At 34.7% G+C, this 13,489-nt stretch overlaps 1 protein-coding gene across 21 annotated transcripts in view; it reads right to left on the bottom strand.

Moving 5' to 3' along the window:
* The window catches only part of Nrxn1 (neurexin 1), a 997,953-nt gene that overhangs the window by 903,552 nt on the left and 80,912 nt on the right, over positions 1 to 13,489 (bottom strand). For 9 of the 21 annotated variants that reach the window (XM_090336957.1, XM_090336958.1, XM_090336950.1 and 6 more), the window contains exons 2-3: positions 5,846 to 5,863; positions 1,840 to 1,869 (exon numbers count right to left, since the gene is read on the bottom strand). In XM_090336957.1, coding sequence (XP_090193083.1) covers positions 1,840 to 1,869; positions 5,846 to 5,863 — 48 coding nt within the window. Of the gene's footprint in view, positions 1 to 1,037; positions 1,050 to 1,839; positions 1,870 to 5,845; positions 5,864 to 13,489 lie in introns of those variants that run through there. The other 12 variants (XM_090336944.1, XM_090336946.1, XM_090336947.1 and 9 more) reach the window with 4 other exon arrangements.

Genomic DNA, 13,489 nt, shown 5'->3' with positions numbered 1-13,489 from the left:
AAGATTGTAAAATCATAACTTTAAAGATAGAGACAAAGGAAATATTCACTAAAATAGTTAAAAATGGGTAGATATGAGGCTAGGTAGCTCATGTCCACAATTTCTACCTACTCAGGATGTTGAGATCTGCAGACTGTGGTTCAAAGCCAGCCCAGACAGGAAATTTTATAGGACTTTCAACTCCAATTAATTGGAAATAAAAAACTAGCAGTAGAGATGTATGGCAGAAGTGTTAGAGTGATTGTCCTGACCATAAAACTTAGGGATGGTGTCCAGGCCCTGCATTAAAATCCAGGACTGGCACGTACACACACTCACACACACACACACACACACACACACACACACACACACACACAGTAGATAGAGACTATTCTATATATTTTCCACAGCTGCATAGCACCTACGTCCTTTCACTGGCAACACTAAACACAATGTGGATGGTCCTGAATGTCAAATTAAAAATGCTTTCGAGCTTGTCCTAAAGTGAAGATGTGTGTAGTTGGTTGGTAATATGATGAGTTAGTGTGTTTATAGTAACAGGCTTGCCTACTTACAATACTGTATTATGACATCCACCAGACAAAAGGTGACACACCCACAGAAAGATGGTTTTGATGTTGCATGTGTATCAACTTGTGTCTCAATCCAGAGTGGCTGTGGCAAGATATGTCCCACCAAAGCTGAATGTTGAAGGATGACATATTTATGATAATTGCACTTATCATTTAACTATCATTAAATGGGACTACACCTGAAATAATAACCTAGCTAATTTCTGAATCATAATATAGCTAATTTCTAAACATATTAATCATGTAAGCAACCAGCACTTTAAAAAATATTTTAGGCAGATACAAATAATAAAAAATGGGGATGAGTTCCAGACAGACATGTTCTTATTTCTTACCTTAGATTCATAAATATATTAACACATGTACCTACCTCCCAGTACCCACTACCAATGTCAAAAGGTCTAATTGTGTAACAAACATAATTTACACAGAGGATATTAGGGGAAAAATAAAATGTAATACCTTTACTTTTACCTACGTATTTGGTGGAATGGGTCCATGAAGAAAGGTTTTCCAGACAAAGAGAATAGAGAAGAGAAAAACAACAAGAAGAATTATGAATATATATGAAAGTGTATTGCTCTTTGAAAATTAAACAGACAAGAAAGTATAAATCAAGTTTTGAAGAGCAATGAGAGGGAATCATCACATTCTGACAATCCTTCCCCCTTTAAGGCAAGTGCATGCAAGGAATTAGAAGGCCCATGCTCATTTATAAAATATTGCACAAGATACACAGAAAACCTAAGTAGAGAAATATTGATTCCAAGAGAGACTATACTCAGCATTCTAAAAGCCAGAAGCTAATGATGTCTGCATGTTCCCAAACTGCCATGCATGAATGAAAAATGAATTTTTTTCTATAGAGGTTAAACTGGGTATTTTTTTCCTTATTGTCCTCAGATGGTCTCGGTTTTTCTTTCCTGTAATCACCCTTAACTGCAAATGTTGATAAATGTACAGAAAAATCTTGAAACATGATTTCTTATGTCTCATTTATTTGCAGATATTTTAGTGCAGGGAATGGAGGAAAATAAAAGCCACAGGAGCAAATTAAAACCAAGCCAATAAAGAAAGAGAAGAGAGAGACACATAGGAAAAAAAAAAAGTTGAACAAAAGTGATGTATTTCATTTGCAGCCAAATACTTTGCAAGCACTTGCCCACACTCTGTTTATTTATTTTATTTTTGCAATGATGGCTTGAAAGCAGCTACAGAACGAGGAAACACTGAAAGCAGAGTGGAAAAGGAACAGAGCCCATACCTTGGTCGCCCATCATCAGGTGCGCCAGACCTTGAAGGAAAACAAGAGCACAGTCAGCAATAAACAAGGGAGCATGGTAAGGCAGGGTCGTCACAGAGACAAAAAGATTCAGGGACAGACATCTTGCGTTCTATCAGACATGTCTGTATCACAGAGGCAATCAAAAAGCATTCTTTCAACCCCCAGTTGGAATGCTTTGGGGCAAAGAGTTAGAAAACTTGTACTGTACATTCTTCGCATCTGCTGTACTGTGTATTTCTGTCTGTATCAGTTAGACCAATCAAAACTATCAGAGCATGGCTTAACATCCAATCAATTCCTGAGATACAACCTCTGCCCTTTGTGCCCTTTGATGAGACTATTTTGAACCCTGCCCCACAGGGCTTTCTCTCTTCAGTGATGAAATTATAAAAGGATATCTGAAATATGGGCTGGGTCTGATCTTTTTCCCCTCATTCAAAAAAAATTGATCAGCTTCAAATGGGAACAACAACAACAAAAAATTCTTAGTCACACTGAAATGATAATGTAGAAAGGTTTCTGGTTGGACGTGGAGTCACTGACTAATGCTGGCCAAATACATTTCAAAAAATTACTCCACAAGCATGCCTGAATTTACTACAGAATGATGGTTTTAAGAAACACGGGGAGTTCGGCGGAAGATGGCAGGTCTTCAGTGTGAGTCATTCTGAGCTCCCGGGATTCCTTTTCTTCAATTATTTATTTTCTGCTTGGGCTTCATGTGGACCATCACTCATTTTTAAAGAAAATCACAATGCTGGGGATTTTTTTTTAGAGTATTTTTGTTTCGTTATTGTAGTTATTTTCTTCCTAGTTTTGAACTTAAGACTTCACACATGTTCAGCTTACTTGCCCAGCTGATGTTCTACTGTTAAAGTCACATCTCTAACCTAGCTTTATGCTAGTTGATTAAAGATAGGTCTCATAGACTTTTATTCCTGGGCTGGCTTCAAAACACAACCCTCTAGAAATGTCTCCTAAGTAGCTAGGATTAGAGATGTGAGCCACAGATGGAAGGCAGCTGGCTATTTTTGGATGTTTGGAGTTATTGTCTCACTACATACCTCAGGCTATCTGAAAGAGCAGGTCATCTTTACCAAGTACTGAAATTATAGGTATGCATTTCTACATCAGGCTGGAAAGACTCTTTAAAAAATTCTTGTACTATGCTGTCTCTCATCTCTTTTGCTGTCCCTTGGTTATCTCATATGGTTACAGTATTTTACCTTGTTATCTGATATGGTGTATATATGTGTATTTGGTTATTTGAAATAGGATAGGGAAGCAGGGAAAACAAGATGAGGAGCGAGGATAGGGGGAGGGAAATGGGGACCAAGACATGAGAAAGGGTATCAATGTTTGTGAAGTAATGTACCTTCTATCTGGTGAATATGATGTAACCCTTCTATTAATTACAATAAAAATATATGAAAAAATTATTTCACATCACCTTGATAATAAAATTAAATTAAAAAATTATTTTAGTGATCAAGAAGCTGGTTTTTATACCAAAAGGCATTGTCTTTTTTTACTCTAAATTTAGAAATAGTTATTTTTCAATCCAAGTGTATTTTAAGAATTTATTTATACTTGAAAAGTAATATTTTGTAATTTTAATACCGAGAGCCATTTTAGCTGTATTTGAAATGATATATATACACTGAGGTAATCTACATTCTCCTAAAATTTGAGGGATATATAAATAACTCTGTATGCAGATATAATTACAAATATTTTATAATGATAAAGTGAAATTACTGTGATTATTAAAAACAGAAATTTTATTTATAATGCAGCATCACATATGAAGATTTTTTAAAAGTATGTTGATATGTTGATAATTTATAAGTTTTACATGGTAAGGAAGAATGGTAGGTTTTCTCAGTGTGATTCTTACTTCCTTTTATCTTTTATTTCATGTTTTTTGTTTCTTTTTAATTTTTTTCCAGTCCTAGGCTTGAGCTTAGGGCTTGAGCTGTCATTGGGTTTTCTCAAGGCTAAAGCTTTACCACTTACATCACCACTTACAGCCTTTTCTGTGTTTTCTGTGTTTATGGTACTGAGGAATCGAACCCAAGTCAGTGAACGCCAGGTAAGCACTCTATCACTAGGCCAAACTCCCAGCCCTTAGTTCAGTTTTTTTTTAAAGTAATATATATATTGATATATATATATATGAGCTACTATGAATGTATTACAGATATATCAATAATGTTAGCAATTTAATAGGCTGAATTGGTAAATGATCTGATAATATCTAACTGTTACAAGATCTCTTATAGAGGTTTTGGTAATGCATTAATATGGATGGAAATGAATAAATCCTTCAAGTTTTCACATTCTTACTATTTGATTTCCTATGACTAAGGAAAGGTTATCAGTCACATTATAAATAGAAAATATTGAAGTTGTGCCTGAAGAAAGATTACAACAGATTATGAGCTTTTGTTCTAAGAATCTTAGGAAAACTTTTCCTGGAATGGATATGTGAGAGAAGAAAGGAAGTATTCAGGCTTATTAGATTGATTTGCAAAGTCCTTTGGAATGAAATTGAATTTAAAGAGGAAAAAATGTGGAACATTTTACAAGACAGTTAAAGAAATGTAGATGCACTTGAGTACTTGAGTACTTTTCAAAATAACTTTCAAACTCAACATGCACAAAATAAATGAGAATGAATTTGGAATACACCAATACAGCAGGGTAAATCACCTTATGAAATGTATACTCACATGCAAGATTACAGAGGGAAATAAAAACAGAAACCATCTATACAGAGCCAAAACTTGAAAAAAGTGATCCTGATTCATGATTTCTTTTAATCTGTTTTATTTAAATGATGGAACAGAATTTTTTAGTAGAAATATTGCTCATGAAAAAAATCCCTGCTACTTATCAATATTGTACTAACAAGTAGTGATTATTGTTTTATTTTTAGCTTGATTTTTAGACTTGAAATCTTGGTTATCTTAAAGTTTATGTAACCTTGAATGCTGAGGTGTTTTATTTGTAAGAAATACTTTCTTTGGTTGAGATACTATTAGATGATGACTAGAGTTAAAACTAGAACAGCAATGCAAAGTGTGTTAAATGCTCTATTGCAACATACAAATATTAGTAAATTTGTATATTCAACAACTACTAGTGGTTTGGTTATACAATGCAATAGAAGGCAGGTAAAATTGTAAGCCTTCCCTTTTAGAAGCATTTGCTTTTCCTAGGTCTTCTCATGTGTATGTCCTTGCAGGAGTCAATAGACTAATATTATCAGGCTCTTTAAAAATAAAAATATTGAAATATATTTGTTGAACCCTAAAAGGAATATATATATATATATAACTTTTCAAAATTCTCTGATGGAGAAAATTAAAGAAAGTTTCAATAAAATGTTTTTTCAACAAACACAGGAAATTACAAATATACTTACCAGTAATCACACTGTGGTGCTATGTGTTTTATTTCCATTGGCGAATGGCTTAGGTTTTTAAATCTAAATATATGATTTTTACTAACAGTCAACATTTTGTTCTGTGTTCTTCATAGTTCAAATCATTTGAAACAAATCAATGGGCTTGAAATGACAATGACAAACATTTCGAGTAACGATCATGCACTGTGTTCTGAAGCTGCAAAGACATACTTTCTCTTTTAGAATAATAGATGGAGCATTGTATCATTTTTCCATACAGAACTACAATAAGTATTCTAAGGCCCATGTGGGATGCTGAAATCCATCAGGAGATGGAGATAAGACCCAGAGATTTTTCTTATCTTAGGGGCTAATTGGAGTTGAGTGTGCGTGTGTGTCTGTGCGCGCATGTGTGTGTGTGTGTGTGTGTTCTATATGAAAAGTGATACAAGATCCAGAAATCAACAAATGCTCAGAAAGAAGTTCAACTTACCGTCTAAACGTGAGCTGTAGCCTATTCATACTAAGAGATCAAAAGGCAAAAGAGAATAGAAATATAAGGTAGAAAGCACCCACCTTCCACATTGTTGTCTTCTGAAAGCACATGACAAGGAGGGAGAGAAAAGGAAAAACATTCATTAAGCAGCATGCAGACTGGAACTTGCCTTTGCATGTCTTCCTCATGCAAGGCATCAAACACATCATGCAAGTGCTCCATCACTATCATCCAAAGGGAAAAACAGAGCCACAGGGCAGCAGATCCTCCCCCTCACCCCCCACTGGCAGCATTTACAGGATGGGAGACAAATTTCAGTAATAGAACAAAGGGTCTTGGAAAACTCTTTCACTTTCCCATGTAAAGTAAGCAATAGTATTATTACTGATTGCTGGCAGGGTCTCTCTAGATAATTATTTTTAAAAGCACTTTTATTTTTACTTATTTTTTGTTTTTATTTTAGACATTCTAAATTCTATATTTGATTCTATAGAGTCTATTGAAATATATTCATTCAGACTCATAAAAATTATTCCACTGAAAATAGCTATGAAATTTCATCTAAAGTTATTCTGGTTCTACCAAGCTTATTATCCATTGGCCATCTCTGCTTTTTAGTATTTTTAGTAACTAAAATAAAATTAGTAAAATAAAATTTAAGCAACTAAAATGTAGGTATATTATATATTTTAATGACAAATCTAATGATTAAGTAATTTTATTAAAATTCTAATTTAAAAAATACTAAAAAGAAAAACCGATCATCGCAAAAGAAGTCCATTTAGGAACTGTCTGTTCAGCATATTCATCAAAATTTAATCATTTTGAACTATCTTGGATGTGAATATAAACTTGATTTAAGCTATTGACACCATTAAATTTTTCCTCATATTTTTATTTATGTATATAGGATCTATATACTTGATATCTGATTATATTTCCTTATATAGCATTTATAGTACAAATCATATCAAAGCTGGTTTGATATGCATTGCATACATATAACCAATAAAAGTATATGACATATAAAGTATTTGACAAACAGTACTTGGCAGCTAGATTTGGGCTGGAAAGTAAAGTTGTCTTAGGTATTTAGGGTTAGAGAAAGGTATCAGTACTGACCAAAACTTAGTAACAGCAAATTACATCAATGTTAACATCCTAGACTCATCTCTTCATTTTTGTTTAATTATAATCTATAATGTGATCATTTGATCAAAGGTATTTCTAAGAAGAAAACAAAGGTGAGTATAAAAATTTGACTGCAAAGCTAATCATAAATGTACCACTTATAAGGTTCTATGAATTGCTTTCTAATGAATAAAGTTAGATAAGATTCAGAAATCACCAAATTTATTTAAATTATATTAGTTTGTAAATGTACATGATATTTGTTGTGGTGCCTATATACTATACAAATGCACTCACAGTTGCTAAATATAGACCTAGTAACTTTGCAAAGCACTTGGTTTGCCAGAGTTTGTTCTGGGAGTTAAAAACAGAAAACAACAAACAAAAAACCCCAAATCAACAAAAATGATTCAAATAACTGGTATGTGATAACTCGTTTCTAATTTGGTTTAGTTTTCCAATGTATCAAATTGAGAATTAGACTAATTTTCTTTTCTTACTTTTCAACAGTGACTTTGACAGGGTGTGAGCACATATAATAAAATATTGTTTCATTGCTTTATAATGGAAACAGTGCATTCAGTGTTTAAGATACACTTGAGTTTTTTATTTCCTGGATTTTGAAACTATATTTCTTATATAAGGTAGCTTTGAAAATAAGATTGCTATGCCGGGAAAAATAATAAAATCTGGTAATTTTGAGAAGAATTAAGTACCACAATGGTTTGTCAATTACTGTGACTTTATTTAATTTCTGTAAATGAATGATTGGGTAATAATGGTTTTGAGTAGCAAAGTCACAGTTGGAATTTTGATCAGGCTATATAAATGTATAGTAGGGAAAAAAGTGAAAAATAAAATAGAACCAATCTTGGACTGCCATCCATCTTAGAATTGCGCTATATAGTACAGTAGGGAATGAAATACACTCCTCAAAGCAATGACATAAATGGGTCCCCAGACAGAGAATTCCTTTCATTTGAATGAATAGGCCCATAGGTGGTGCTCTCTAGCTTATCCTATCCTGCCATGATAGCCATCCCTTTTCTCAATTCTTCAGAAATGAGGAGATGCTTAACTGGTTTCCTAGGTGTAAACCCAAGTCACATCCACTGTCTAGGCAAATCCCGACTTTATCATGTTCAGGAAATTGGTCACAGGGGGTTTAGAACTTGTTAAAAAAAAATCAAAGTACTGGAATCTAAAGGGAAAATGTTACACTAACTTCAATACAGGAGGAAAAGAAAAATCTGGCTTGAAAAAGACTGCCCTTGAGCTCCCATATTTTTCAGATAGTAAAGCAGGATATATAAAAACAATACGAAACAAAAAAAATCTTTATTTTTTTTTATCCTATCCCTTTTTGGTATCCATTTGTTGGCTTTAAATGATTATTTTTGTTCCTATAAAGATCACCCTCACATTTTTTTTTTTTCAGAATTTAGATGTCATCCTGATTGCTGGTATCTCTACCAGTTACACCCACTCTCCAGGCATCTTTTGTTCCCTCTCTGTTCTATTGTAGTCTAAGAAGCACATCCATTCAGAAGAGAATGGTTTTCCTCATCACATAAACTTCTGCTGTGTGTTTGTGTGTTGTTCTTCCTTCAAGGTTTCATTTTGACCAACAAAAAAGGAGAGATAAATTTTGGCCTGCCATGGTATAAGGGGGAAGTCGCTTACTTTGGCTTAATATAAAGCAGAATGCAATCTGACTGACCTTACCTACAGACATTGCAAGGTTAGGAAAGATTCTTCAATGTGCACAAAACCCTGACTTTTTAATTCTCCTGAGAATCGTTGCTGAATACTTGAATGTACCTCTTAGTAAAAAAATATACTGTGATGACCTTACAACCTAGAAAAATTTTTGTTGTTGTTTCTGTTTTTATGAGTTTTGTTTTTTTTTTTTTTTTGCCAGTCCTGGGCTTGAGCTCAGGGCCTGAACACTGTCCTTGGATTTTCTCAAGGCTAGAGCTCTACCACTTGAGCCTCAGCACCACTTCCGGCTTTTTTCTATGTATGTGCTACCGAGGAATCGAACCCAGGTCTTCGTGCATGCTAGGCAAGCACTTTAACCACTAGGCCAAACTCCCGGCCCTTTATGAGTTTTTTTAAACTATAAAAACATAGATTTAAATCTGTGAAAATACTAGCAGAAATCTTATTACTCTTTCAGATAAGACATGTTTCACTAACAAAGATGGAAATTAGGTACCAGATTATCAGTAATATTCTAAATGATAATGATAGGCAGGGTGGCTTAAATCTTATCTTTTTAATTATGCAAGAGTATCTAGATAATTTTCTTCTTTGCCCTCAGCTTATAAGAATTCAAGAGCAGCGACTGAAGTGACACTATTCTTTGCACAGAATTTCATATATCTTCTTTTCAGAAAAGATTTTTAAAATAAAGAAAACAAACTCAGTAACGAAAAAAATAGAAATTTATCCAAGATGAGTGAGCAAATAAAAAGTTTGTAATGAAATGTCACAAATAACTGCTTTCAGTATCATCAGTGTACAAGTTTAACACTGACCATTTTCATCTGATGTGCAGCAGTGAGCAAGTGATGTAACCGATCTCATAGTGAGATTTGACTGACATCACTGAGGTGCCATTCCTTCTCCTCTTTGGCCTCATTTTTTGAGTTGCTTATGATGAGCTCATTTTGTTTCTTTAAAGTATTTTTTTCTTTATCAGTATTACTACCACCGCACCTGATCCAAGCTCTTTCAGATGCGTACAGGGCAGCAAAAGAGTTGGTGGTGATAGCCAGCACCAGGAACTAAGTGAAGGTTCTATGCACTCTGCCATGCATCAAGCTTGATAGATTCTATCCTCAATGTCTCCACTCCTCAGGTTGCTTAAGACTCTACTCCTCATTTGGGGTATTACATGCCACTAGAGCAGTGTCTGGTTACCATGGCAGTACAGGATGAAGCTTTGTTGTACTTTTCTTTTCTTTTTTACAGTGAAAGCCTTTAGAAAACCTCAATAGTCTGAGGAGGCCTCAAGGACTGTGGGATGGAGGAAATCACTGAGACTGTGGATTGATGCAGTAGTCAAACAGAAGAATAGAAGCACTGGCCAGAAGCAAGAGGAGGTTAAAACAGAAAATGAAGCATAAAGCTTTATTATGAAGGTATAGGAGAGTAAGGAAATAGCCTTGGGCAGGATCTGGCTGGTTTTAAAGTCCATTTTAACAGATGAGCTAAACTTCTTGTTCCAAATGCACCTAAATGAAATGTAAAGGCCCTGCCATGCATCCTGTGTAGAATGATAGTCTCAGGACCGGAGGTAGTCAAGAAGAGCTGTTAGCTTTTCTTCCCATTACTCAGGAGAGAACCGAGGGAAAGCTGTAAAGCAGGTACAGCCATGGGGTTGTTCCTGCTATCACACTTAGAAATATAAATCCATTTTGCTTAGGAATCTATTTTCACAAAAAATATTTTTGATTATTCATTCAAAATGTTCCAGTTTGTTAAAGGCAGCTATCAAAAATGGAAAATGAAATAGAGAAGCAAGACAGAGAAAAAAGACACAGCTAGAGGGGGTAGAGCAAGTGGGAGATGGAGTGGGAGATAAATATGGAGAGAGATTGAGGAAGGAAGAAAGAAAGAAGAGAGAAAAGGAAGGAAAGAGAGAAGGAAGAAGGTATGGAAGTAAAAAGCAAAGTAAGTTGGTACAATAGTGGTAAACTTTTCTGCTACGCCAGCTCTTTGAGGGAGCTAGTCAAATGTAATAACTATTAGCCAAAATATTACAGAATATTGAATGATTGACATAAGCTCAAACTTGAATTTTCTTTTCATGAAGGGTTATTGGTGAGGACTGAAACAGAAACTTGACTTTGGTTTTGTAGGCTTATTTTTGTCCTTACAGCTCAACCTCCTTGAGACTTACCATTTCTATATTCTATGGTTGGACTTAGGAATGGAGCATTGCAGTTAGCAGGTACTGTAAGAATGGTGACAGGTACAGTCTATGATGTGTGTGCTCATGTCACTCAGGTTTATTTTTATTGCCTGCTGAGAAATGAATGTGTCCTGATATGAAGTTGACAGATAGCACTGAGCAAAGTGCTTACCACAAACTCTCTTTCTTGAGTTCAATCAGCGCTGCTACATAACTCTCCATAGAAATCTGGGTCAGGCGAACAGTGCTTGCCTGTCTAATAGTCTGAACTAAGCATATTTTACAAAGTATTACACACAAGCTCTCGGGTTGAGGCATGTGGATAAGTGCTCTCTTACCTGCCTTCTCTACCTATCAGACTTCTCATAGATAGCTGAGCATGTAACTACTGAGTGCTAGCAACAAAGAATATTATCAGTGTTTCCTAGTTTTTCCATCAGTAAGAGAGAAAGTAAATAAATTCCTGATAAGTACCAAGCATCATCTTCCTTTATCTCTCACAAATGACTAATGTAGACTTATTTTTCCAAATAAAGGCTCAGATACTTTGAACTCTATTCATTTGTGCTTTAGTTCTCAGTCCAGTCTACATAATCCTATTTAGTTTTTTCAAAAATAAAAATATAAAGCCTAAGCCACACACTCTGGCTCAAAGCTGAGCACCAGAGGCTCAGACCCCTAATCTTATCAACTCATAGAGGGTGAGATTTAAGCATCATTGTTTGATGCCAGTCCAAGCAGGAAAAGTCTATACAACTCTATTCCCAGTAAGTGGTAGAGTTCAGGCCTTGACACAAAAATGTGCACATAGTGCTCAGGCTCTGAGTTCAAGCCCCAGAACTGGCACAAAAATAAAGCAAAAGTCTTTTCCAATAAAACACAGAGAAATTTACATAAACATATGACTTAAACTACATTATAAAAAGAGGTCCTAAATTTTATGTTTAGTAAGTTATATTTGCATAATATTATGCATAAAACTAAATCAGCTCAAATAATGCAATGGCCCTACCAATTATATAAACATTATTTTATATAAGGAAAATATTTTACTTTAAACTAAAAAACATTTTATACTGATATCTTTAATGCAATAAGACCCTGCACATTGGTTTAAAGGAACACAGGACTTCTAGTTGCTCCGCTTTAGTGTGCAAAATCAAGAGATGATCAAGTTTTACAACTTAGAACTAGGAAGTCTTAAACTGCAAAGCATGAGAGATAGGTCTCTGTAGCTGAACTAATCAAATTGAGTCAAATTGCCCAAATCTCTCAAGTTTGGCTAAACTATTACTTATAAAATACAAATCTTTAGTAACCTTTTTATTGCACTTCATTTACACAGGAGGAAGACTGTCGCAATGATTCATCCACTCTCCAAAGACTGATGCCATTTGTCCTGTGGCTGATAAAGCTGAGCTCCATTACAGTACAGTTTCCAGTACCACATTAGGCCAACATAAAAAAAAATTCATAGGAAGAAATCTAATAATATTTGTAATTTGAGAGCTTTTCCAGAAAATGTGTGCTTTCTAGAAAAGTGATGTAGTAATATTGAGCCAACTCAAAACATTATTGCATTATTCAAAATCAGTTGATGAAAAGCAGAAATCAGAACAAAGATCGTTTTTAATAAAAATATTCTAAATACTCTTTACAAGAATAAAAAGTAATCTATTATTATTGATATAGACTTGCCATTTTTAAATGACTGGATATAACCTTTGCAGTGTTTTCTTTACAAGAATAAAAAGTAATCTATTGTTATTGGTATAGACTTGCCATTTTTAAATGACTGGACATAACCTTTGCAGTATTTTCTTAGTTAACTTCAGATAGCTGAGTGACTTGACCAAATTACCCAATGAGAAAGTAGAAGATTGTCAATGGGTTTAAGATAGTATTGTGTGCCTCTGCTAGGGAAATCCTGGATGCATACTAATCATGACAAATGAGGGAAACCATGGAGCTATGTTTCTTTGGGTCTGGCTTACTTCATGTAATACAGTTTTTCCAAGTCTTTTCAGTTTCTTATGACTGGAGCAATGTCATTCTTCCTGATGTCAGCATAGAATTCCATTGTGTATGTATACCACTTATTTTTGTGGTGGTTGTTTTTAATGAACTATGTGAAGCTATTTCTTTACTTTTTTTTCTATCCCCCACCCCCTTAGAGTTTATCCTCTGTTGATGATATATCTGACTTTGATACCTGGTGTATTTTACATACATTTATTTCTTTATTTGAAACAGGATAGGAAATAGGAATACAAGATGATGAGACAAAGGACAAAAGGTGAACCAGGCTAATAGCAATATTCATAGGACTATATGTTGAGAATAAACTGTGTGGGGAGGGAAAATGGAAGAAAAACATGGGAAGGGGTAACAGTTTTCAAGAAGTAATGTACTGGGGCTGGGAGTTTGGCCTAAGGGTAGAGTGCTTGCCTAGCATGCACGAAGGCCTGGGTTCAATTCCTCAGTACCACATCTAGAAGAAAAAAATCTGCAAGTGGTGCTGTGGCTCAAGTGGTAGAACTCTAGCCTTGAGAAAAGTCCAAGCACAGTTCTCAGGCCCTGAGTTCCAGCCCCACAACTGGCAAAAAAAAAAAAAAAAAAGTAATGTACTCACTACCTTATGAATGAAAGTATAGCCTCTCTGTGCATCACCCCG

The sequence above is a fragment of the Megascapheus bottae genome, chromosome 7 (assembly GCF_031878675.1).
Source record: "Megascapheus bottae isolate mThoBot1 chromosome 7, mThoBot2.hap1, whole genome shotgun sequence".
NCBI classification, from domain to species: Eukaryota; Metazoa; Chordata; class Mammalia; order Rodentia; family Geomyidae; genus Megascapheus; species Megascapheus bottae.
Note: the sequence above shows the minus strand (reverse complement) of the source record. Positions and strands in the feature narration are given on the sequence as shown.